This window comes from Moschus berezovskii, chromosome 19 (genome assembly GCF_049115385.1).
Source record: "Moschus berezovskii isolate FMDL1 chromosome 19, NW_MosBer_1.0, whole genome shotgun sequence".
In the NCBI taxonomy this organism is placed as follows: Eukaryota; Metazoa; Chordata; class Mammalia; order Artiodactyla; family Moschidae; genus Moschus; species Moschus berezovskii.
The window spans coordinates 67,668,254-67,691,892 of NC_142478.1; the positions used below are offsets into that span (position 1 = coordinate 67,668,254).

General features: G+C 47.4%; 1 protein-coding gene across 4 annotated transcripts in view; it reads left to right on the forward strand.

Annotated features, from left to right (window-relative positions):
* Positions 1-23,639, forward strand: part of SART3 (spliceosome associated factor 3, U4/U6 recycling protein) — a 43,779-nt gene that overhangs the window by 18,794 nt on the left and 1,346 nt on the right. For 2 of the 4 annotated variants that reach the window (XM_055405635.2, XM_055405638.2), the window contains exons 7-19: positions 4,552-4,707; positions 5,382-5,520; positions 6,003-6,110; positions 6,784-6,861; positions 7,204-7,262; positions 8,179-8,288; positions 15,650-15,762; positions 16,667-16,743; positions 17,575-17,740; positions 19,534-19,988; positions 20,450-20,602; positions 21,287-21,477; positions 22,104-22,277. In XM_055405635.2, coding sequence (XP_055261610.2) covers positions 4,552-4,707; positions 5,382-5,520; positions 6,003-6,110; positions 6,784-6,861; positions 7,204-7,262; positions 8,179-8,288; positions 15,650-15,762; positions 16,667-16,743; positions 17,575-17,740; positions 19,534-19,988; positions 20,450-20,602; positions 21,287-21,477; positions 22,104-22,277 — 1,979 coding nt within the window. Of the gene's footprint in view, positions 1-4,551; positions 4,708-5,381; positions 5,521-6,002; positions 6,111-6,783; positions 6,862-7,203; positions 7,263-8,178; positions 8,289-15,649; positions 15,763-16,666; positions 16,744-17,574; positions 17,741-19,533; positions 19,989-20,449; positions 20,603-21,286; positions 21,478-22,103; positions 23,315-23,639 lie in introns of those variants that run through there. The other 2 variants (XM_055405637.2, XM_055405639.2) reach the window with 2 other exon arrangements.

Here is a 23,639-nt window from a genome sequence, read left to right on the forward strand (position 1 = left end):
TTGACTATAAGGACCTTTGTCAGGAAAGTGATATCTCTGCTTTTTAATATGCTGTCTAGGTTTGTCATAGCTTTTCTTTAAAGGAGCAAGTGTCTTAATTTCATGGCTGCAGTCACCATCTGCAGTGATTTTGGAGCCTAAGAAAACAGTCTGTCACTGTTTCCATTGTTTCTCCATCTGTTTGCCATGAAGTGATAGGACTAGATGCCATGATCTTAGTTTTTAGAATGTTGAGTTTTAAGCCAGCTTTTTCACTCTCCTTTTCACCTTCATTAAGGCTCTTTAGTCCCTCTTAACTTTCTGCCATTAGGGTGGTGTTATCTGCATATCTGAGGTTACTGATATTTCTCCCGGCAGCCTTGATTCCAGCTTGTGATTTCTCCAGGCCAGCATTCTGCATGATGTACTCTGCATATACATTAAATAAACAAGGTGACAATATACAACCTTGATGTACTCCTTTCCCAGTTTTAAACCAGTCTGTTGTTCTATGTCTGGTTCTGACTGTTGCTTCTTGATCTGCATCCAGGTTTCTCAGGAGGCAGGTAAGGTGGTCTGATATTCCCATCTCTTGAAGAATTTTCCACAGTGTGTTGTGGCTCACGCAGTTGAAGGCTTTAGCATAGTCATCGAAACAGAAGTAGATGTTTTTCTGAAATTCCCTTGTTTTTTCTGTGATCCAGCAGATGTTGGCAATTTGATCTGTGGCTTCTCTGCCTTTTCTAAATCCAGCTTGAATATGTGAAAGTTCTCAGTTCACATTCTGTTGAAGCCTAGCATGAAGGATTTTTAGCATTACCTTGCTAGCATGTGAAATGAGTGCAGTTGTGTGGTAGTTTGAACATTCTTTGGTATTGTTCTTCTTTGGGATTGAAATGAAAACTGATGTTTTCCAGTCCCGTGGCCACTGCTGAGTTTTCCAGATTTGTTGGGCATATTGAGTGCAGCACTTCAACAGCATCATCTTTTAGGAGTTTAAGTAGCTCAGCTGGAATTCCATCACCTCCACTAGCTTTGTTTGTAGTAATACTTCCTAAGGCCTACTTGACTTCACACTCTAGGATATCTGGCTCTAGGTGAGTGATCACACCATTGTAGTTATCTGGGTCATTTTTGGTACAGTTCTTGCTACCTCTTAATATCTTCTGCTTCGGTCCGGTCCGTACCGTTTTTTATTGTTCCCATCTTTGCATGAAATGTTCCTTTGGTATCTGATTTTCTTGAAGAGATTTCTAGTCTTCCCCTTCTTTTGTTTTTCTCCTTTCTTTGCATTGTTCACTTAGGAAGGCTTTCTTCTCTCCTTGCTGTTCTTTGGAACTCCTCATTCAGATGGATTTATGTTTTCTTTTCTCCTTTGCCTTTTGCTTCTTTTCTTTTTTCTGCTATTTGTAAGACCTCTTCAGAGAACCATTTTGGTTCTGATCACTGCCTCCTGTACAGTTTTACAAATCTCTGTCTGTAGTTCTTCAGGCACTCTATCGGATCTGATCCCTTGAACCTGTTTGTCACTTCGTGTGTATAGAGGTTTGATTTAGGTTATACCTGAATGGCCTAGTGGTTTTCCCTGCTTTCTTCAATTTAAGTCTGAATTAGGCAATAAGGAGCTCATGGTCTGAGCCACAGTCAGCTCCAGGTCTTGTTTTTGCTGACTGTATGGAGCTTCTCCATCTTCATCTGCAAAGAATATAATCAACCTGATTTCGGTATTGACCATCTGGTGAATTTCATGTATAGAATCATCTCTTGTGTTGTTGGAAGAATGTGTTTGCTATGACCAATGCATTCTCTTGGCAAAACTGTGTTAACCTTTGCCCTGCTTCATTTTGTACTTCAAGGCCAAACTTGCCTGTTACTCCAGGTGTCCCTTGACATCTTACTTTTGCATCCCAGTCCCCTGTGATGAAAAGGACATCTTTTTTTTGATGTTAGTTCATGAACATGGTATAGGCCTCTGCTGTTTAGGTCTTATCTTTCTGTGAGGTCTTATAAATTTATCTAGTACCTTGAACACATTTTTAGATGTATTTCTAAGTGTTTTTGATACTGTTGTAGGCAATATCTTTTTAAAGATTTTCTATTATAGCTGTTCCTGGTATGTAAAAAGAAATTTTTTGGTGATATTTTAATCAAACTTGTTCAATCCTTATTAATACTGGTAATGTATAGATTTGGGGGAATTTTCTGTGTTGACAATAAAACACACACAGTATTAGTTATAAATGGCCTTTATTCCCTTTTCTTGGTCTTAGGCTATTTTTTATTTCATTTACCACCCCTCAGACTTATGCTTTTGTTTTCTTGTGTTTCTTATCTTTTAGTTGACCCACAAGTCACTGTTAATGCTGCATTTTGCAGCACCTGTGTGGTTACATGTACTGCATAAATTTCCCCCTTTCTTTTCTTTGCTTCCTGTTATCACATTCTAGAACTTTCACTTGGAGTCACTTTTCCTTTGCTTCAAGTCCACCCTGTAATGTCATGTATTTGGATATTTGCTTGCAACAGATTTTCTATTTTTATTTAAGAGGTCTTTGTTCTCCTTGAGAGTTAATTTCTCAGGATATAGAATTCTAGGCTGACAGTTCTGTTCTCTGAGCAGTTAAATATGTCTTTCTGGCTTCTGTTGTGCTGCTGAGAAGTCAACTGTCTTAACTCTTGCTTCTTGAAAGGAAATTCTTGTTTGTTCTCTGGCCAGTTTTAAGATATCATTGTCTTTTGTTTGTTTTGTTTTATTTCTCTATTTTTTGGCTGCACATGTAGGATTCTAGTTCCCTGACCAGGGAGCAAACCCTCCTTCCCCACATTTGAAGAGCAGTGTCCTAACCACTGAACCATCAGTGAAGTCCCAAGATGTCTTTGGTTTGGTTTTTTGTCCAGCAGTTTGGTTACAGTAGGGCCAGGTGTGTGGGTTTCTTTGTATTTATCCTACTTAAGGTTTGTTGGACTTCTTGGCTCTGCTCTTGTTATCTTTAATGGACTGGTGAGTGAGAACACAGCTTTTAGCTCTGGGCTAGGACTTGACTCCTGTGACTTGGTTTCCTCAAATGTCAGATGGGATTGAAATGATAACTGCCTCCTGGGATTATTGTAAAGATCAAATTCTTAATGCTGCTGCTAAGTCACTTCAGTCGTGTCCGACTGTGTGTGACCCCATAGACAGCAGCCCCCAGGCTCCCCCGTCCCTGGGATCCTCCAGGCAAGAATACTGGAGTGGGTTGCCATTTCCTTCTCCAGTGCATGAAAGTGAAAAGTGAAAGTGAAGTCGCTCAGTCATGTCCGACCCTCAGCGATCCCATGGACTGCAGCCTTCCAGGCTCCTCCGTCCATGGGATTTTCCAGGCAAGAGTACTGGAGTGGGATGCCATCGCCTTCTCCGCAAATTCTTAATATTATCTCTTATACTGGCAAAAGCTTAGCCTTCCCTTAGCTTAACCACCTTCATTTAGATTTTGTTTGCGGTATTTCTTGTTTCTTTCCCAGTTGGCTGTTTTGCAAGATTTCTTTTTTTTTCAACATTCAATCTAGTATTTTCTGCCATTTTCAGTGGCACAGTGTGTCTGGGTAACTGATTTTTGTCATTATTTAGTAGAAACTGAGCCTCTCCAATATCACCTTTCTAAGATCAGAGCATGTGTGCTCTCTTGCTGGCCTGCATGAGCATTCTCTTTTTCACATGTGAATGATTGGTATTTAGTTTCACAGGGAGCTTCTCTGGTGGCTCAGATGGTAAAGAATCTTCCTGCAATGCAGGAGACCTGGGTTTGATCCCTGGGTCAGGAAGATCCCCAGGAGAAGGGAATGGCAACCTATTTTAATATTCTTGCCTGGAAAATTTCATGGACAGAGGAGCCTGGTAGGCTACAGTCCATGGAGTTTGCAAAGAGTTGGACATAAGTGAGTGACTAACACAACACCACTGTATTTCACAAAGCCTCATTCATGAAATCCTTGGCCAGTTGAGTTTTGTTTTGACCTTTAGCAGAGAGTGACTGAGGAGAGAATAAATTGAATAAGAGAATTTTGTCTAATAAGAATTTTGACTGTATGTCTTTGTGGATCAGTACACATTGATCACATATAGCCTCTTCTGTCTCCTGCGTGTACCTATACTCTGGCAGGAGCCAATACTTGGAATGACAAGTGTGAAATGACGCAGGGCACCAGGTCACTCTTATGTGGTTGTATTCACCCCACTTAGTAGGCCAAGAAAGTGGTATCTGTTTCGGAAGATGGCTAGCAGTGGTCATTGGCCAGGTATTTCTCTTTCATGCAATTCCTGGTTGATGGATGGTTTCAGTTCTCTGTGATCTAGGAATAGACTTAGAAAAGGACTAATGGAGCCTCTGTAACTCTTGCCTTGAGGTGACACTTTGGACTCACGTTCTGTCCGTCAGACTTGTAGATCCGATGTGCAGAGGTTCTGAGAGTGGGGATTGGTGATCCTTATCTTGCTGTGGCCATTCTTGCCATGGTTTAGTATGGACATGTGTGTGCTCTCTGACAGTGTCACGTAGCCCATTGCAACTTTACTGCCATTCTCCTTTGCCCCAGCTGCAAGCTGAAGCGCCCAGGCTGGCCGAGTATCAAGCATACATCGATTTTGAGATGAAAATTGGCGACCCTGCCCGCATTCAGTTGATCTTTGAGCGCGCCCTGGTTGAGAACTGCCTTGTTCCAGACTTATGGATCCGTTACAGTCAGTACCTAGTAAGATAACCTACCTGTTCTAATCTCACTTTATTTTTACCAATTTAGGTTCTACTTAAAATCAGAAGGAGTGCCAGGGGTTGGCGGTGTGCTGCTCCTCTCTGCTTGAGTCACTAAGGAAGTCTTCTCGTGTTTTATTTTAAACTGATCCTAACTGTGAAAAAAAATTAGCATAGTCTTTCTATCGAGGACTTTATAACAATTTTTCTTTTAATGTGTTATTATGGAAAAATTAAATATGTAAATATAGACAGATTAGTAGAATGAAATGACAAGTACCCATCACCCATCTTCAGCACTTAACCAATGGCACTAGTCTAATTTGATCTGTAATCTTCACTAGTTTTGTCGGTTTCCTTACCTATTCCCCTCTTCCATGTTATTCTGAAGCAAATCTAGAGATCCTGTTTCAGTACCTGTGTATAAGAGGTTTGATTCGGGATCTCAGCCAAGTCCATACGTTAGGATTAGTTGATGTCTATTAAAGCTCTTTGATCTGTAGGCTTTTCTCTACCCCTCTCTCTTCTCCCCTTGAACCCCTGGTGATTTCTTTGTTGAAGACACAAGTCATGTTAAGGAAATTTCTATTGTTGGTTGGTTTTGCTGAGAATGTCTCTTGAATGGTGACGTCTTAATGAAAATTTCTCTCCTGACCCTGGCATTCTTTATCATAGGATCGGCAGCTGAAAGTAAAGGATTTGGTTTTGTCTGTACACAGTCGTGCTGTTAGAAACTGCCCGTGGACAGTTGCCCTGTGGAGTCGCTACCTCCTGGCCATGGAAAGACATGGAGTTGAACACCGAGTGATTTCGGGTGCGGATTGTTTCTGTGGGAAGATGTCTAAGCTTTTTGTCCCAAGTTGGGACCGTTGGGCTGTGACAGAGTCATTAAATCAGCCTTCCCCAGGGGTTTATTTTGGAATATTTGGTGTTAGTGACAAAAAGGGCTCTAAGTGAGAGATAAACTAGTTGTATTTTTGACTTCTTAAAACCTTTTAATGTTTTACTAGTCATGATTTTCCTGGGAGTCGTGGTCTTTTCTCCAGCTCAGTTGACCTGGAGCATTTTAATGCAGGGCCCCCTGTGGGACTTGCCCTTTCTACAGAGAACACAGTTTGTGCACCGCTGTGGTAGCCTTTCTTCTGAATATTTCTCTAGCTCGTTTCACTTGGTTGCATCCCATTATTACTGTTAGCCATATAGTGTTTTATAAGAGGTTTTTATAATGATCTCGATAATTTTATATTAGCTTCTTTTTGAATTGACAACAAATCCTGACTTTTTCTTCAACTCTAGTGACCTTTGAGAAAGCTCTCAGCGCTGGCTTCATTCAGGCCACCGACTATGTGGAGATTTGGCAGGCATATCTTGATTACCTGAGGAGAAGGGTCGACTTCAAACAAGGTATTAAAGTTCCTGTGTTTCCTGTCAGAACTGAACTGTTTCTTAGCATGTCTTTTGGTGGGATGAGGCAGTGGCTCAAATCCCTCATGATGGGGCAAGCGATGTAGACATTGTAGCTGTTTCAGTCTGTACTGAGTCACGCCATAGACGCTAAAGGGAGAGAGAAATGATCCTTACCTTTTACGCTGGCTCCTGCCAGCCTCTTCAGTCTCATTTCTCCTTCTCTCCCTTCTGTGTGTCCTGAATAGTTCTTTACATGGGACGGCTGTGTTCCCTTTAAGTCATTGAACCTCCACCTCTGTGGGATCCCCTGCCTTCCTCCCTCCCCAAAAAATACATAAATAAAGAGCAGCCAGAGCCCCGCCGTGCTCCCACCCCCGCCCCACTGGTGCCTGCTCACGCATGCAGGTGGATTTTGGCCCTTCTGCCGGCTCAGGGAAGACACCCCGCTGTGGCCCCCCCAGCCCCTTGGCCCCTCGGTCCTTGCACCGCCTGTGACGTGCTCTGTCCTGCGTCTGCCTCCCCTCCCGTGTGAGATCAGGGCAGGAACGGGCAGTGTTCTATTCAGCGTCCCCAGCGTGAGCCCAGGGGGTGTCAGTGTGGGATTGGAAAGCACTTAGAAGACGTGGTGTGTGATGTCCGAGAGTCAAACCTGCTCTGCGCTTTCTCACAGACTCGAGTAAAGAGCTGGAGGAGCTGCGGTCCGCGTTCGCCCGCGCCCTGGAATACCTGAAGCAGGAGGTGGAGGAGCGTAAGTGTGCCCTCCTGCCCTGCCCGCTTGTGCTTCCTCTTGTCCTGGGTCCTTTTCAGTCAAAGGCGGTTTGCCTCTCCGTTATTCTCTTTGCTTTTAATATTTATTCATTTACCTGTGTCGGATCTTAGTTGCAACATGTTGTGTTGCTCAATGTGTTGAGTCCACAACAGACTCTAGTTGCGGACCTCAGGCTTAGATGCCCTGAAGCATGTGGGATCTTAGTTCCCCGACCAGGGATCGAACCCATGTCCCCTGTCTTGCAAGGTGGATTCATAACCACTGGACCAGCAGGGAAGTCCCTCAGTTACTTTCTAATTTTGTCTATTACTCTTCTTCAAGGTTTCAATGAAAGTGGAGATCCGAGCTGCCTGATCATGCAGAACTGGGCTCGGATTGAGGTAAATGTTTTTAACAGACCTGTCAGTTTCACCCACCTTTGTGGGACCGATAGTGTGGCTGAAGCTGAGTCGGGGTCCCGGATGACCACCTAGGCTCTGCGGGGCTCTGTGTTGTTTACCTCGCTCAACGCGTGTTTGTTGATATCTGGGGGCGTCCAGGCTCCCAGCCGAGTTGCGCAGCAGTTGTCTGCATGCTGGGTACTCACTCGTGTGTTACTTCTCTCCCGCTCCGGGCCCCAGTGATGAGCGTGTTCTGGGCGTGAGCAGCTTGCCAGGCCTTTCACTGTGTGCTGGGGAGGAGATAGACCCTGTCCCTGTGCTAGAAAGGCTGGAAACTAATGTGGAAGACAGGCGATGTCACAGGTAGTTAGCGGATATGATGAGTTGGATATTATGGCTGGATCGTGGGCCCCACGGTGAGTCAGACGTGGACCCTGCCCCGTGTCCTCTTCTCTGATGGGAGGCCGGTGTTGGGTTGTTGGCAGAAGGGGTGGTCGTGCTGAAACCATGTTAAGTATGCAGCAGGTGAGGCACAGAAGTTGCGGGCAGCGTTGGCTCCTGGTGGCCTCTGTCCCTGCCCTGGCCTGTGGATGAAACACCTAGAGTTGAGGCATGATAACAGTAAAAGCAGGTGCCCGGCCAGCACTGGCCTCAGTGCCTGTGTGCTCGCCCGCGTGGTTCTCGAGGCGCGAGCGGGCAGACAGCCTGAGGCTGGATGCTGCAGAAAGGCCGAGGTGTTCGGGCTGGGTGTTCCCATGGTGGGGGGCGTGGCGCCTGGCAGTGTCTGAGGAGCTGAGTAGCACGGATAGTTTTGGGGTGGGAGGTTTTCAGCACGGTGTCTGAAGTACATTTTGTAACGGGTGTTGATGTCGTCAGGCCCGAGTCCTTTCCTAACTCGGTCTGTTCATGGGTTCAGGCTCGACTCTGCAACAACATGCAGAAAGCACGGGAGCTCTGGGACAGCATCATGACCAGAGGGAACGCCAAGTTCGCCAACATGTGGCTCGAGTATTACAACCTGGAGAGGTACTGGGCCTGGGGTGAGGGGAGGCGCTGGTGCCCCAACCCCGCCCATACAGCTCAGACTGCTGCTCCCTTTATGGTCCTGTCTCTCTAGTGCCTGGGCTTACTGGGCGGGGCTCTAGAGAACCTCACGTGATATTCCATGCCTGGGCTCTCCTTATGGCTATGTGTTACTTGCCACTTATTTTAGTTTGTTTTGATTTTGGGACATGAATATTTTATTTGACTTCTTGGGGAGCTGTATTTTTTTTTCATGTTTGCTTTGTCTATTATAGTTAAAAATACTGAAAAGCAAAGAGGAAAAAAAACCCCAAATTTTCTGCAGTGACAGACCCACATAAAACCACTGTTAGCTGATGGTTTGGGTATGTTCTTTGAGACTTTCCTGTACTTAAATTTTTAAATGGTGATGCAATTACAGTATACATATTCTAAATCTCTAAAATTATTTTAAATGATATTTATAACAGATATAAAGAATATGACCAGTTTTTTAATTCAGTGTGTCTTGGATGGTGGCGGTGTTCAGTTGCCAAGTGTTCAGTTGTCCCACTCTTTGAGACCCCATGGACTGTAGCACGCCCCAGGCTTCCCTGTCCATCACCATCTCCCGCAGTTTGTCCAAGTTCATGTCCATTGAATCGTTGATGCCATCTAACCATCTCATTCTCTGTTGCCCCCTACTCCTTCTGCTTTCAGTCTTTCCCAGCATCAGGGGTTTTTCCAACGAGTCAGATGTTTGCATCAGGTACTCTGTAAGTATTGGAGCTTCAGCATCAGTCCTTCCAGAAAGAATTCAGTGTTGATATCCTTTAAGATTGACTGATTTGATCTCCTTGCTTTCCAAGGGTCTCTCAAGAGTCTTCTCCAGCACCACAGTTCAAAAGCATCAATTTTTCGGTGCTCTGTTTTCTTTATTGTCCAGCTCTCACATCCATCCATGACTATGAAAAGACCATAGTCTTGACTATTTTTAATTTTGTCAGAAAAGTGATGTGTTTGCTTTGTAACACACTGTCTAGGTTTGTCATACCTTTCCTGCCAAGAAGCAGTTGCTTCTGATTTTATGCCTGTAGTCACCATCTGCAGTGATGTTTTTAGAGCCCACCAAGAGGAAGCCTGTCACTGCTTCCCTTTTCCCCCCTCTGTTTGCCATGAGGTGTTGGGACCAGATGCCATGACCTTAGTTTTTTTAATAATTGAGTTTCAAGCCGGCCTTTTGACTCTCCTTCTTCCCTTTATCAGGAGGATCTTTAGTTCTTCCTCTTTGCTTTCTGCCATTAGAATGGTGTCATCTGCATCTGAGGTTGTTGCTATTTCTCCCAGCAATCTTGATTCCAGCTTGTAACTCAGTCCGGCCTGGCCTTTCTCATGATGTGCTCTGTGTATAAGTCAGATAAACAGGGTGACAGTAAACTGTCTTGTACTCCTTTCTCAATCCTGAACCAGTCAGTTGTTCCATACAGGGTTCTAAATTCTAACTGTTTATTCTTGACCTGTATACAGGTTTCTCAGGAGACAGGTAAGATTGTTTGGTATTCCCATCTCTTTAAGAGTTTTCCATAGTTTGTTATGATCCACAAGTCAAAGGCTTTAGCATAATCAGTGAAACAAAGGTAGATGTTTTTCTGGAATTCCCTTGCTTTCTCTATGATCTAGTCACTGTTGACAATTTGATCTCTGGTTTCTCTGCCTTTTCTAAACCCAGCTTGAACATCTGAAAGTTCTCAGTTCACATAATGCTGAAGCCTAGCTTGGAGGATTTTGAGCATAACCTTACTAACATGGGAAGTGAGTACAATTGTCCTGTGATTTGAACATTCTTTAGTTCTGCCCTGTTGGGAATTGGGATGAGGGTTGACCTTTTCCAGTCCTGAGGCCACTGCTGGGTCGTCCAGATTTGCTGACAATATTGAGTGCAGCTAATAGCATCATCTCTTAGGATTCTAAATAGCTCTGCTGGAATTCTATCACCTCCTCTAGCTTTATTGACAGCAGTGCTTCCCAAGGCCCACTTTACTTCACACTCCAGAGTGTCTGGCTCTGAGTGAGAGACTGTATCATTGTGGTTATCTGGTCAATAAGATTTTTTTTGTACAGTTCTTCTGTGTATTCTTTCCATCTCTTCTTCATCACTTCTGCTTCTATTAGGTCTTTACCATTTCTGTCCTTTATTGTGCCCATCTTTGGATGAAACGGTCTTTTGATATTTCCAATTTTCTTGAAGAGATCTCTAGTCTTACCCTTTCTGTTTTCCTCTTTTTCTTTGCATTGTTCTTTCAAGAAGGCCTTCTGTCTCTCCTTGCTATTCCCTGAGGCTCTGCATTTAGTTGGGTGTACCTTTCCCTTTCTCCCTTGCTTTTCGCTTCTCTTTCCTCCGCTACTTTAAAGCCTCCTCAGATAACCACTTTGCCTTCTCGCATTTCTTTTTCTTTCAGTTCAGTTCAGTTCAGTCGCTCAGTCGTGTCCGACTCTCCGCGACCCCATGAATCACAGCACACCAGGCCTCCCTGTCCATCACCAACTCCCGGAGTACACTCAAACTCATGTCCACAGAGTCGGTGATGCCATCCAGCCATCTCATTCTCCGTCGTCCCCTTCTCCTCCCACCCCCAACCTTTCCCAGCATCAGAGTCTTTTCCAGTGAGTCAACTCGTTGCATGAGGTGGCCAAAGTATTGCAGTTTCAGCTTTAGCATCAGTCCCTCCAATGAACATCCAGGATTGATCTCCTTTAGAATGGACTGGTTGGATCTCCTTGCAGTATAAGGGACTCTCAAGAGTCTTCTCCAGCACCACAGTTCAAAAGCATCGATTCTTTGGCGATCAGCCTTCTTCACAGTCCAACTCTCACATCCATACATGACCACGGGAAAAACCATTGCCTTGACTAGACGGACCTTGGTTGGCAAAGTAATGTCTCTGCTTTTGAATATACTATCAAGGTTGGTCATAACTTTCCTTCCAAGGAGCAAGCGTCTTTTAATTTCATGGCTGCAATCAGCATCTGCAGTGATTTTGGAGCCCAAAAAAACAAAGTCTGACACTGTTTCCACTGTTTTTCCATCTATTTCCCATGAAGTGATGGGACCAGATGCCATGATCTTTGTTTTCTGAATGTTGAGCTTCAAATCAACCTTTTCACTCTCCTCTTTCACTTTCATCAAGAGGCTTTTGAGTTCCTCTTCACTTTCTGCCATAAGGGTAGTGTCATCTGCATATCTGAGGTTATTGATATTTCTCCCAGCAATCTTGATTCCAGCTTGTGCTTCTTCCAGCCCGGTGTTCCTCATGATGTACTCTGCATATAAGTTAAATAAGCAAGGTGACAATATACAACCTTACGTACACCTTTTCCTATTTGGAACCAGTCTGTTGTTCCATGTCCAGTTCTAACTGTTGCTTCCTGACCTGCATACAGGTTTCTCAAGAGGCAGGTCAGGTGGTCTGGGATTCCCATCTCTTTCAGAATGTTCCACAGTTTATTGTGATCGACACAGTCAAAGGCTTTGGCATAGTCAATGAAGCAGAAATAGATGTTTTTCTGAAACTCTCTTGCTTTCTCCATGATCCAGCGGATGTTGGCAATTTGATCTCTGGTGCCTCTGCCTTTTCTAAAACCTGCTTGAACATCTGGGAGTTCACGGTTTACATATTGTTGAAGCCTGGCTTGGAGAATTTTGAGCATGACTTTGCTAGCGTGTGAGATGAGGGCAATTGTGCGGTAGTTTGAGCATTCTTTGGCATTGCCTTTCTTTGGGATTGGAATGAAGACTGACCTCTTCCAGTCCTGTGGCCACTGCTGAGTTTTCCAAATCTGCTGGCATATTGAGTGCAGCACTTTCACAGTGTCATCTTTCAAGACTTGAAATAGCTCAACTGGAATTCCATCACCTTCACTAGCTTTGTTAGTAGTGATGCTTTCTAAGGCCCACTTGACTTCACATTCCAAAATGTCTGGCTCTAGGTCAGTGATCACGTTATCGTGACTGTCTTGGTCGTGAAGATCTTTTTTGTACAGTTCTTCTGTTTTATTCGCTGCCTCTGTACAATATTATGGACCTCTGTCCATCACTCTTCAGGCAGTCTGTTTACTAGATCTAATTCCTTGAATCTATTCATCGCTTCCATTGTATATTCACTTGTGTTTTATTGTTTAGTCGCTCAATTATGTCCAACTCTTTGTGACTCCCGTGGACTGCAGCCCTCCAGGTTCCTCTGTCCATGGGGATTCTCCAGGCAAGAATACTGGAGTGGGTTACCATGCCCTCCTTCAGGGGATCTTTCCAACCCAGGGATCGAACCCAGGTATCCGGCATTACAAGTGGATTCTTTACCAGCTGAGCTACCAGGGAAGCTCAAGGGATTCATAGGGGATTTGATTTAAGTCATACCTTACTGGCCTAGTGGTTTCCCCTGCTTTCTTTAGTTTAAGTCTGAATTTTTCTATGAGGAGCTGATGATCTGAGTCAGTCAGCTCTAGGACTTGTCTTTGCTGACGATATACAGCTTATACATCTTTGGCTACAAAGAATGTAATCAGTCTCATTTTGGTATTGACCGTTTGGTGATGTCCATGTGTAAAGTCATCTCTTGTGTTGCTGAAAAAGGGTGTTTGCTGTGACCAATGTGTTTTCTTGATGGATTTCTGTTAGCCTTTGCCCTGCTTCATTTTGTACTCCAAGGCCAAACTTGCTATTACTCCAGGTGTCTCTTGACTTCCTACTTTTTGCATTCCAATCCCATATGATGAATAGGTCATCTTTTTTTGGTGTTAGTTCTAGGACGTCTTCTAGGTCTTCATAGAACTGACCAGCTTCCTCGGCATTGGTGGTTCAGACATAGACGTGGATTACTGTCATGTTGAATGGTTTGCCTTAGAAACAAACCGAGATCTGTCGTTTTTAAGGTTGCATCCAAGTATGGCATTTCAGATGCTTTTTGATTGTGAGATCTACTCCATTTCTTCTATGTATTCTTGCCCACAGTAGTAGATATAATGGTCATCTGAGTTAAATTCACTCATTTCCATCCATTTTAGTTCACTGATTCCTAAGATGTCGATGTTTACTCTTGCCATCTCCTGCTTGACCACGTCCAATTTACCTTGATGCATGGACCAAACATTCCAGGTTCCCATGCAGTATTGTTCTTTACAGCGTCAGATTTTACTTTCATCACTGGACGCATCCACAGCTGAACGTCGTTTCCGCTTTGGCCCAGCCGCTGCATTCTTTCCGGAGCTGTTAGTAGTTGTCCTCCGCTCTTCCCCAGTAGCATGTTGGACCCCTTCAGACTCGAGGGGCTCATCTTTCCATGTCATATCTTTCTTTCCTTTTATACAGTTCATGGGGTTCTCATGGCAAATATACTGGGGTGGTTTGCCATTCCCTTCTCCAGTGCATCACGTTTTGTCAGAACTCTCCACTATGATCCGTCCATCTTGGGTGGTCCTACATGTCTGTCATGGCTTGTAGCGTCACTGAGTTACACAAACCCTTTGCCACGAGAAGGCAGGTGACCCGTGAAGGGGTATGTTGGGTATTGCGTGTCGATAAACTTATTTTTTTTCTGTTTTGAATATTTCGCCCCCCACCTGATTTAAAAAAATAATGTGTGCTCAAGTTAGAGTAGAACATTTACAGAGTGTGAGATAGAAAGTCTCTTAAAACCCTTCCCCAGAGACGACCGCAATTAAAGCTTGTGGAGCACTCCGCTAGATAAGTGGTTCTCAAGTGTTTTGGTCTCAGGACCACCTCAAGAGCTTTTGTTTATGTGAGGTATATTTATTAACATTTACCGTATTAGAAAATGAAACTGAAAAAAAAAAAACCTTTTATTCGTTTAAAATTCACTGTGAAGACATTTAACAGAAATAATGTATTTTTATAAGAAATGACTACTTTCCAGACTCCACAGTAACATAGTGGGAAAGTGGCCTGGTTTTATGCTTTTTACAGATTTCTCTAATCTGGCTCAGCAGCAGACAGCTGGATTCTCCTGTCTGGTTCTGCACTCTCTCTGTTGTGACATTTTCATTGGAGAATATGAGACTGTTATGTTAACATCCAGTGGTCTGTCTTGCACTGAGCAGACCGTTTTACCCACGCAAGATTCCATGACATGCATTGTGTGTGGAAAATGCTGACTCATCAAGTACTGCAGCTCTTCTAAATATTGTTGCATCTCATTATCCCATTTGTTCATATCTGCACTGATCTTCACAGAAAGGTCTTTAAAGTAGGAGGCTGTCAAACTCACAGTGGCAGATACAGGTTTTCCAAGTTCTGATTTTCACTTGAAAGCCCCAGTTTTATCAGTCAACAAAAACTCTCCAGTGGCTTTTCTGGAAGTGACGGCCTCACTTCATTAATTTTTGAAGATGTCTGCCAGATACACATGCCTGAGTCACTGTAGTTTTTGTCACTCAACTATTCTCTGAAATGATGTCCATGAAAAAAAAGGAAGTAGTCCAGCTTGCAACTCAGACAGTAACCTGTTATCTCTCTGCTCCAAGCACTGTACTTGGGTATGAAGAGGTGCTTAGTGTGTGCTTTCCGTTTGTCACCCAGCATATTATCAAGGTGTGCACTGTCTTGATTTGTGCCAAGGGCCACTGTAGCTTTGGCATCCTTAGTCCAAACGTCAGCACAGTGAAAAAGTCCAATAAGTATGTTGGTATATAAATGAAAGTAGTTTTGACTTTGCAGACCTCCTGAAAGGATCTTGGAGACGCTTAGGCGTCCATGGATCATACTTTGAGAACTGTTGCCCTAAATTTTTTCTTAGTGTCCTAATGTGTGTTTTGTTTATGTGTGTTTATAAAAACTTTTTAAACAGAAAGGAGAACACAGTGTCTTATAACTGCTGGGATGAACAGAGTGCTGTTTTGTAACTATTGTGTTGAGCAGCATCTCATTTCATGTCAGTGTGGGAAGATTTTTGTGACCCTGGGCACAAAACCTGACAGTCGCTGTGTTGGTGGCTTTCCCCTCAAGGGGGATGACATCCTAAAATCTCTCTGGGGCCTACCCTGTCACCCCCAGCTCTTGGGTTTTTCCACACACCTTGCACACGCAAAAGCAGAAGGCCTGGCTGTGGACCACTGTCCCCAGGTGCCTCTTCCACCAGCACTGGCATCTGAGGGGAAGAGTGGTTTAGAAGAAAGCCTTCAGTTTTGACTAGGGAGCTTTCTGGGACAAGCGGGAAGCATTAAAACTATTGGCATGAAGAGCGTGGTGTCTCCTCGGAGCTGAAGTTGATGCTAGGCTTTGCTGCCGTGGCGTTAGCTGTGTGAGAGTGCCCCCTTGCCCCCGTGTCTTCCGCTGGGTCCCTGTGGCCTCAGCTCTGTGTTTTCCGTCCCAGGGCCCACGGTGACGCGCAGCACTGCAGGAAGGCTCTGCACCGGGCCGTCCAGTGCACCAGTGATTACCCAGAGCACGTCTGTGAGGTGCTGCTCACCATGGAGAGGACAGAAGGTGGGGACCCGGCACCGCCGCGGCCGTGGGGCTCCTCCCAAGACCAGTGTGGCCACAGGGCGGTAGGCGCAAGGACGCCTGTTTACGGCTCCACCCCTCTAGGGGCCTCTGCAATGAGACCATCATGCGGTGCGCGCCAGTGAGAGGGGAGTCCCGCTGCCCTTCTCACACCACGTGCAAAGGGACCTGTGACAAGGCTCTAGCACAGGCCTCTTGGGGGACGGGGGTGCTGCTGTCATGTGCAGCTTCCCTGGACCCTCTCTTCCCGCTGGGTACCAGGAATGCTCTTCCCACCCCCAGTCCTGATGAGCAGAACCATCTTTGGACGTTGCCAAGGGCTCCCTTGGATCAGCAGAGCCTGTGTTCAGCACAGCGCGGTGAGGCCCACTGCGAGACTGCTCTCTGATCACGTGTGCCTCCCTGGTGAATTTCAGAGCCTCTTTATACAGTTTCCACAGGCATTAGTCTGGATTTTGGGTACTATGAGTCCTTTAGAACTGGAAACAGACACCTAAACAGCAGCATCAATAAGAAAAACACCTCAGCATTTATCATCTGAGGAGCTCTTAAAATCTTTTGGTCTTAGTACAGATGTTTTGTGCCTTTTGCATTAAAGTGTTTTCAGTAATCTTTGCCACAGAGAGCTTGTAATAGAATCTAGTCAGGTTTTCAAGTCTCTTTTCTAAAAGAGAAGGGGTGATCTAAACACACCTGGAAGAACTATTTGAGTTCTGAAACTTGAAACCTACACAAATGAAATCTTAAAATGGAAAACCAATTCTCGAGTTGTTACTGTTTGATGGAAGAGATCTCTTCTGAAGGTGTGGGGAAATTAAGACAATTCTATATTTTTATATCCTTCAAAATCCAGAGAAGTGAAAGTTTGCTTCTCCTTCCTCTCAAGGTACTTTGGAAGACTGGGATTTGGCTGTTCAGAAAACCGAAACTCGACTAGCTCGAGTTAATGAGCAGAGAATTAAGGTAACAGTGCTCTTTGTTTCAAGTCTTTGAACCTCTGAAAGCTTTTTTTTTTTTTTTAATTTCTTATTGGAATATAGTGGATTTAAAATTCTGATAGTGATTTTGACTGTGTTTGGTATGAATGTTCCTTGTTAAAACCTTTGGGGTCATCCTAAGAAATGTATTTTACTCAGTGTGTTAACTGTGAGATGTTTGAATCAGTGTTTAAGACTATCTTTTTTTTTAGATTGGCCACCTCATGCGACAGGTTGACTCTTTGGAAAAGAATCTGATGCTGGGAGGGATTGGGGGTGGGAGGAGATGGGGACGACAGAGAATGAGATGGCTGGATGGCATCACTGACTCGATGGACATGAGTTTGAGTGAACTCCGGGAGTTGGTGATGGACAGGGAGACCTGGCGTGCTGTGATTCATGGGGTCGCAAAGAGTCAGACACAACTGAGCGACTGAACTGAAAATGTTAGCCCAAATAGTAAATACTTTAGGTAGTGGAGTACTTTAAAGGTTATTGAAATAGACGAAGAAGATAAAAAAAGGAGCCTGACTGATGTAGCCTAGTGGTTGGAGCATGAGCACCCCTAGATGAATCAGGGCCCATTTTATAGATGTTTTTCTTTTTACTGGTGAGTCATTCCTGGGCATCTTGTGAGACATACCACAGACTTGAGATGCAGCTCCTTAAGGGTCTGAAAAGGTGGTACGCAGCCCCCCCGCCCTTCCTGGTATCCTGGGGGTGGCTGACCTCCTGCTGTGCTCATCTCTCCCGTCACGAGTCAGTGGACTTCGTGTAATGGCCACATCCAGTGACGCGTTGTGTCCCGACCTTCCAGGCTGCAGAGAAGGAAGCAGCTCTTGCCCAGCAAGAGGAAGAAAAGGTTGAGCAACGGAAGAGGGCCCGGGCCGAGAAGAAAGCGTTGAAGAAGAAGAAAAAGACCAGAGGGGCGGACAAGCGCAGAGCCGACGATGATGAAAAGGAGTGGGGCGATGACGAGGAAGGTAACGCCTGGCAGGACTTTCATGCCTGGGACGTCCTAGAGCTCCAGACAGGGTGCCGAACAGCACGGAGAGCTTCATTCTGGAACCGTTTGAGAATAAGGTCCCGGAGGGCTTCCCTGGTGGCTCAGACTATAAATAATTCCCCTGTCAGTGCGGGAGATGTGGGTTTGGTCTCTGGGTCGGGAAGATCCCCTGGAGAAGGGAATGGCAACCTACTCTAGTAGGATCTTGCCTGGAGGACCCCATGGACAGAGGAGCCTGGTGGACTGCAGTCCATGGGGTCACATAGAGTGGGACACAGTAGAGCGAGTAACACACAGGAGGTGCCCACACCGTCCCTGTCACTGCCTCCCCTCCACGCGGTGGCACCCTCCTCCCCTGCTTGGCTCGCAGGCCTGCACCAGGTGCCACCCTTGCTGGCATGCCTGACACCACCTCCCTCCCCTTCCTGAGTGGTGCCTGCCTTCTCCCCTGCTGCGGACTTTCCCTCCCCTCCTCACCAAGCGTGGACTTTCTGTACCCTCAGGCCCTGGCACCTGGCTACAGCCCTGCCCTGCGCCTATACTGTACCTCCCCGCCTTACTTGACTCCCACCTGGTGGTTTGATTTGTAGAATTGTCCGGACTGTGTTTCTGTCACTCCTGCCATTTCACGTGTGGGCAGGTGTGGGTCAGATTTATTTCAGCAAACTTGGTCAAGGTAAAGAGTGGTCTCTAGACGCCAAAGGAGGCTCAGCATTTTCCTGGTGCAGAGCTATCAGCCGGAGTAAAAAGTGATGGAGTCATCGTTCATTTCTTGGGGTCTTCAGAAATTATCGTGGGTATCTCACTGCCCTTTCGGGCTCCTGGTGTAGCAGGGGAAGGCACAGGGGACCTGTGACTGCAGTGACATGTCATGGGGACTCGGGGAGCTGTGGGTGAGAGTCACGTTGGAGGCCCGGGAAAGCACTGGGGGTCAGCAGGCTGCAGGAAAGGGTGAGGTGACTTCTCTGTGGGGCAGTGGCACTGCACCTTGGCATCGGGGAAGGGTGAGTGCCAGTGAGAGAGGGCAGGGGCCCGCAGAGTACAGGGAGGCCTGCTGTTCTCTGCAGCCTTGGACCTGATCCTGGTGGGGGCTGGGTGCTGGGGTCGGTGAGGCAGGCCGGCCTGCCCATCAGTGCTCTAGAACGCAGAGTGCCGCGGGCAGATCCCATCTGGAGGGCAGTGGGGAATTGACAGAAAGGTCTGGCAGCAGGCGGCCCACGCTGGTTGGTTTCAGTCCTGTCCCCCTGGCGGCACTGGGGAGTGTTGGTTGGAGTAGAGTGTTGTTGTTAAATTCTGTGGAAGGACATGGGACAGTCATGAATGTGGGGAGGAGCTAGCGCTCTGTATCACTTCTGGGGTGGCCCAGGGAGTATGCACTTCTGGGTCACTGAGGTGCTTGTTTACACTTGGCCCCCGGGCTCATCCCCTTCTTTGCCCTGGACTTTCCGGGAGGGATCCGAGGGATTTGCTGGGACAGTGTGGAGACCCCCGACCTCGACCTCTTGTATGGTTGAGCATGGATGATGAGCATTTAGGATGTCACTTTCACCTGACTTGTCCCCTCCCCCAGATGTCACTGGTCCTGGCAAGGAGAGGGATGTGCCAGGAGGGTCGGGAGAGACCTGGCAGAGGGTGGGGGACTGTGCACCCCAGCATCCACAGGGGTCCTGGCATCTGTTGGGGAGGGCTGTCTGCCTGCTTGGTGTGCCCTGGCTCAGCTCAGTGCCAGGAGACCGTTACCTGACCGTCCTTTGCCCTGTCGACCTGCAGAGCAGCCCTCCAAGCGCAGGAGGGTGGAAAATAGCATTCCTCCAGCCGGGGAAGCGGAGCTGGGCTCCGAAGCCGACCTTTCCAGGAGCAGTGCCCCTGCGGCCGTGGAGCCCCCGTCGGAGCCGAAGGAGGTGCGGGTGGGCGCCCGGCGGAGGGACGTCCCCAAGGTGCCGCACGACAGCAGCAAGGATGGGGTTACCGTCTTCGTCAGCAACCTGCCCTACGGGCTGGGGGAGCCGGCTGCTACACTCCGGCCGCTCTTCGAGGCCTGCGGGGATGTGGTCGAGGTGCGCCCCATCTTCAGCAACCGTGGCGACTTCCGCGGCTACTGCTACGTGGAGTTCAGAGAGGAGGCGGCGGCCCTGCAGGCGCTCCAGCTGGACCGGCAGAGCGTTGAGGGCCGGCCCATGTTCGTCTCCCCGTGTGTGGACAAGAGCAAAAACCCCGACTTCAAGGTTGGTTTGGGGGGTAAGCCCGCCTTTCCGTAGGGTTGCGGTGGGACAGACTAAATGCTCTTTGCTGCAGCCTCCCGTATTTAGAATCTAAGTGGAACGTTTGTTAGGAGTGAAATGCCTGAATTAACTGGGTCCATTCTGAGCTGGTTTGCTGAGGTCTCTACATGGGACTGGTCACTGAGCTGCTGGTGTCGACACCGTGTAACAGCTCACGGGGCTGTGCCCAGCGTCTGGTGTGTTACCTTTCGACCCTCACCCAGACTTGGAGAATGGCAGCCTTTATTCTGGCCGTTTTCCAGAGGAGGAAGTGAAGGCTTCGAGAAGTGAGGGACTTGCCCAGGGTGAGTGAGCAGTTTTTCGCACCCAGAGCCGGCTCTGGCCCAGCCTGTGGATGAGGCCTGACCCTGCGGTGTGGGGAGCTGGGCTGGGCCCAGGGTGCGAGTCCTCTCCCTCCTCCACAGGTGTTTAGGTACAGCACTGCCCTGGAGAAACACAAGCTGTTCGTGTCTGGCCTGCCCTTCTCCTGCACCAAAGAGGAACTTGAGGAGATCTGCAAGGCCCACGGCACTGTGAAGGACATCCGGCTGGTCACCAACCGGGCCGGCAAACCCAAGGTTGGTGTCTGAGCCTACTTGGTTCTAGAGTGGTTTCTGGTTTGTCTGCTAAGAAACAGACAAGAAGTTAACAGGAGGATAGGTCCACTAGGCTCTTTCCACTTGGAGTCGGGTTAACTTGTAAGTGGATAACTGCACTGAAAAGAAGCGTTGCAAGAAAAAGTACCACGAATTAGCGGGGGCTCCAGTGCGGCCCCAGGCTGTGGGGCCTTGGGGTGAGGTGCCCCCCTTTGTAGCCTCCTCCCTCCTCTCCGGACCCCTCTTCACAAGGCCCCCGGCATCTCCCCGAATCCCTGCTCTGGTGTTTCCTCAACCTCCTGTGAAATCCTTGACCACGTTTTGAGTAGTTGTTTAAGAAGAGTTTGGTTAGTTGAGAGCTGACGAATATATGGGCAGCCCGGAGGCACAGGGACACGGGCTCACGTATGTACAGGTCCCTCCGTTTTCTGGGTTTATGCTGGCCCATCTCTGGCACATGGTGCATAGAACTTGAAGAGTTGTCTGAAGTTAGTCAGTTGCAGAAATAGGGGAGACTAGGGCAGGGAAGGAACCTATAGGCCGAGGGAGGTGGCAGTGGGGCAGGGAAACCCAAGGGAGGGGCTCTCTGAACCGACCTGGGGGCCTGAGTGGGGAGCTGCATCCTGGCTTGCAGCGCTGACCTGGCTGGGCCTTACACACCCTCAGGGCCTGGCCTACGTGGAGTACGAGAACGAATCCCAGGCGTCGCAGGCTGTCCTGAAGATGGATGGCATGACCATCAGAGAGAATGTCATCAAAGTGGCCATCAGCAACCCGCCGCAGAGGAAGGTTCCGGAGAAGCCGGAGGCGAGGAAGGGCCCGGGGAGTACCCTGCTGCCACGGCAGGTCTACGGGGCGTAAGTGTCATGCACGCTACTGTGGCCTTGTCGTGGTGGCACCATGGTGACCCTGTTTCCCTCTAGAGCAGTGAGTTAGACAGGGGCCGGCCTGCCTGCTCTGTCCTGGGGCAGGGGTTCCCCAGCACGTCCACGCCGAGGCCAGCCCAGAAGTGGGCCCTCCATCGTGTGCACTGGTTTACACTGGTGGTTTATTTAAGTTTTTAAAAAATGTTTTTTTAAAGACAGTGGTCACTCTGAAGTCCCCTTTGGCAGGTGGATCCACATGTGTGGGTCCCAAACCTGACAGCTGGGTGTTCGCCAACTATAACCCCAGCAGAGCTGTGTTCTCATCCCATGGGGACGAGGCGGCAAGGTTGCAAGGTTGTCTGGTGAGGTCTGTATGGTCACAGCTGTTCTGTCCACCGTACATGTGATGGTGTTGCACAGGCGTGGCCCCCGAAAAGTTGTGGAAAAGGCAGAGTTTGTTAAAGTCACTCTTCCCTGATAGCCAGAGTCAGGGAGCTCAGGGATTGTCTCAGCCTTCTTGTTGCTTTTCATCTTTTGTTTTGGGGTGGTCCAGGACCGGCCTGGCTCAAGTCACCAGTTGTCGCTTTGGAAGATCCATGCATTGTTTGCTCTTCCAGGCGGGGAAAGGGGAGGACCCAGCTCTCTCTGCTGCCGCGCGCCCTGCAGCGCCCGAGCACCGCCACCACCCAGGCCGAGAATGGTCCTGCCACCCTGCCGGCAGGTGCCACCCCAGCCACCACCGAGGCTCCCCAGATGTCTAATGCGGACTTCGCCAAGTTGCTTCTGAGAAAGTGAGTGCGACGGTGTGAGAAGGGAAACGCCTTACTTCACGCTGGCCGGGAAGACGCCTGGTGCCCAGTGCGGCCCTGGCCATGCAGAGCCAGGTGCCGGGCGCTGCCATACACTTCCTCTGGTTTAGGCAGGACTGGAAAAGGGTGTCCAAGGAAAGAGGTTGAGAGTGCTCCCTCATATTGAGGGCAAGAGGACGAAAACCACCTCTCTGCAGGCTGGGTGCAGGGTGTAGTTTTCTGAGGTACTTGTGTGTCTTGAAAGAGTTGAGAAACAGAAGTGAAACTCGAACACACTGTTCTGAGACCCACTTGTCCAAGTATTTTGGGCCAACTCTGGTCCCTTTTTATAAGACACTTCCTTACACCCTGCACAGCACATGTGCCCGTCACTCTTTTAATTTTTAAAAGACAAAATGGCAGATGCTAGTAATTCACCAGAATGGCCTATTTTAGTAAAGGGGTGGGGAGGGGACGTCACTTAAAAAACATCTGATGGAGTTTTGTTCACGGGGGCTGTGCGTTTTTATATTATGTATTTGTAAATGACTTGTCAACCCATTGTTTTGTTTCCTCAAAGCAAAATATTTGTGACATTTGTTTTGTGTAGGAACTTTGCGTGCCATCTGCTATGGACCATTTTCTCTGCCTAGTGACTAGTGAACTGTGTTCTTTGTCTAAATACTGAGTTTTAGCCCTTTGGTTTTGTTTAAATACCATGTCAAGTGCAAACCTAAATTCTCTTCATTTAGCTTTGTTTATTAAACTGAAGTTCTCTTAAAAACTTGCAGAAAGGTACTCAGATGTGTGTTCAAATATGTATTTTGAAATGGGTGTGCCTTGCTCTCCCTGATAGATGTGTAACTAGAACTTCAGTAAGTCAGCCGGTTGTTTTGCTTTCACCCGTTTCAGCTGTGAGACTCCCAGTTTACAGCAGTTCGGCGCTTACAGCTTTTCACCCCTCACCTATTCCTTTGAATGTGACCTTGCCCATTCAGTAGGAAAACTGACTTCATAAAGGCACTCTGGGGGAACGTATTGGAATTCTTTCCTTTGTGATGAAAAATTGGCTCATTTAGCCGTTTTCAAAGGTTTTATGCATCAGTCAGGCTTACTTTCTAATCTAACGTTTTTAACGGACCATTTAAAACAGGTAAGTAGACAGGGTAGTGAACTAAACCCTGTGTGCCTGCCATCGAGCTGCAGCCTTGCTCAGCCCGCCTGTGTCCCCACCTCTCTCCTGTATCCCCTGGGTCCCACAGGGAGACCCCAGACATCACAGTGCCCCTACTATTGGAGCACCTGTCTCTACGGACCTAAAGACCATGGTTTTACTGTTATTTCTAGAAACATGAGTAGTGTTAA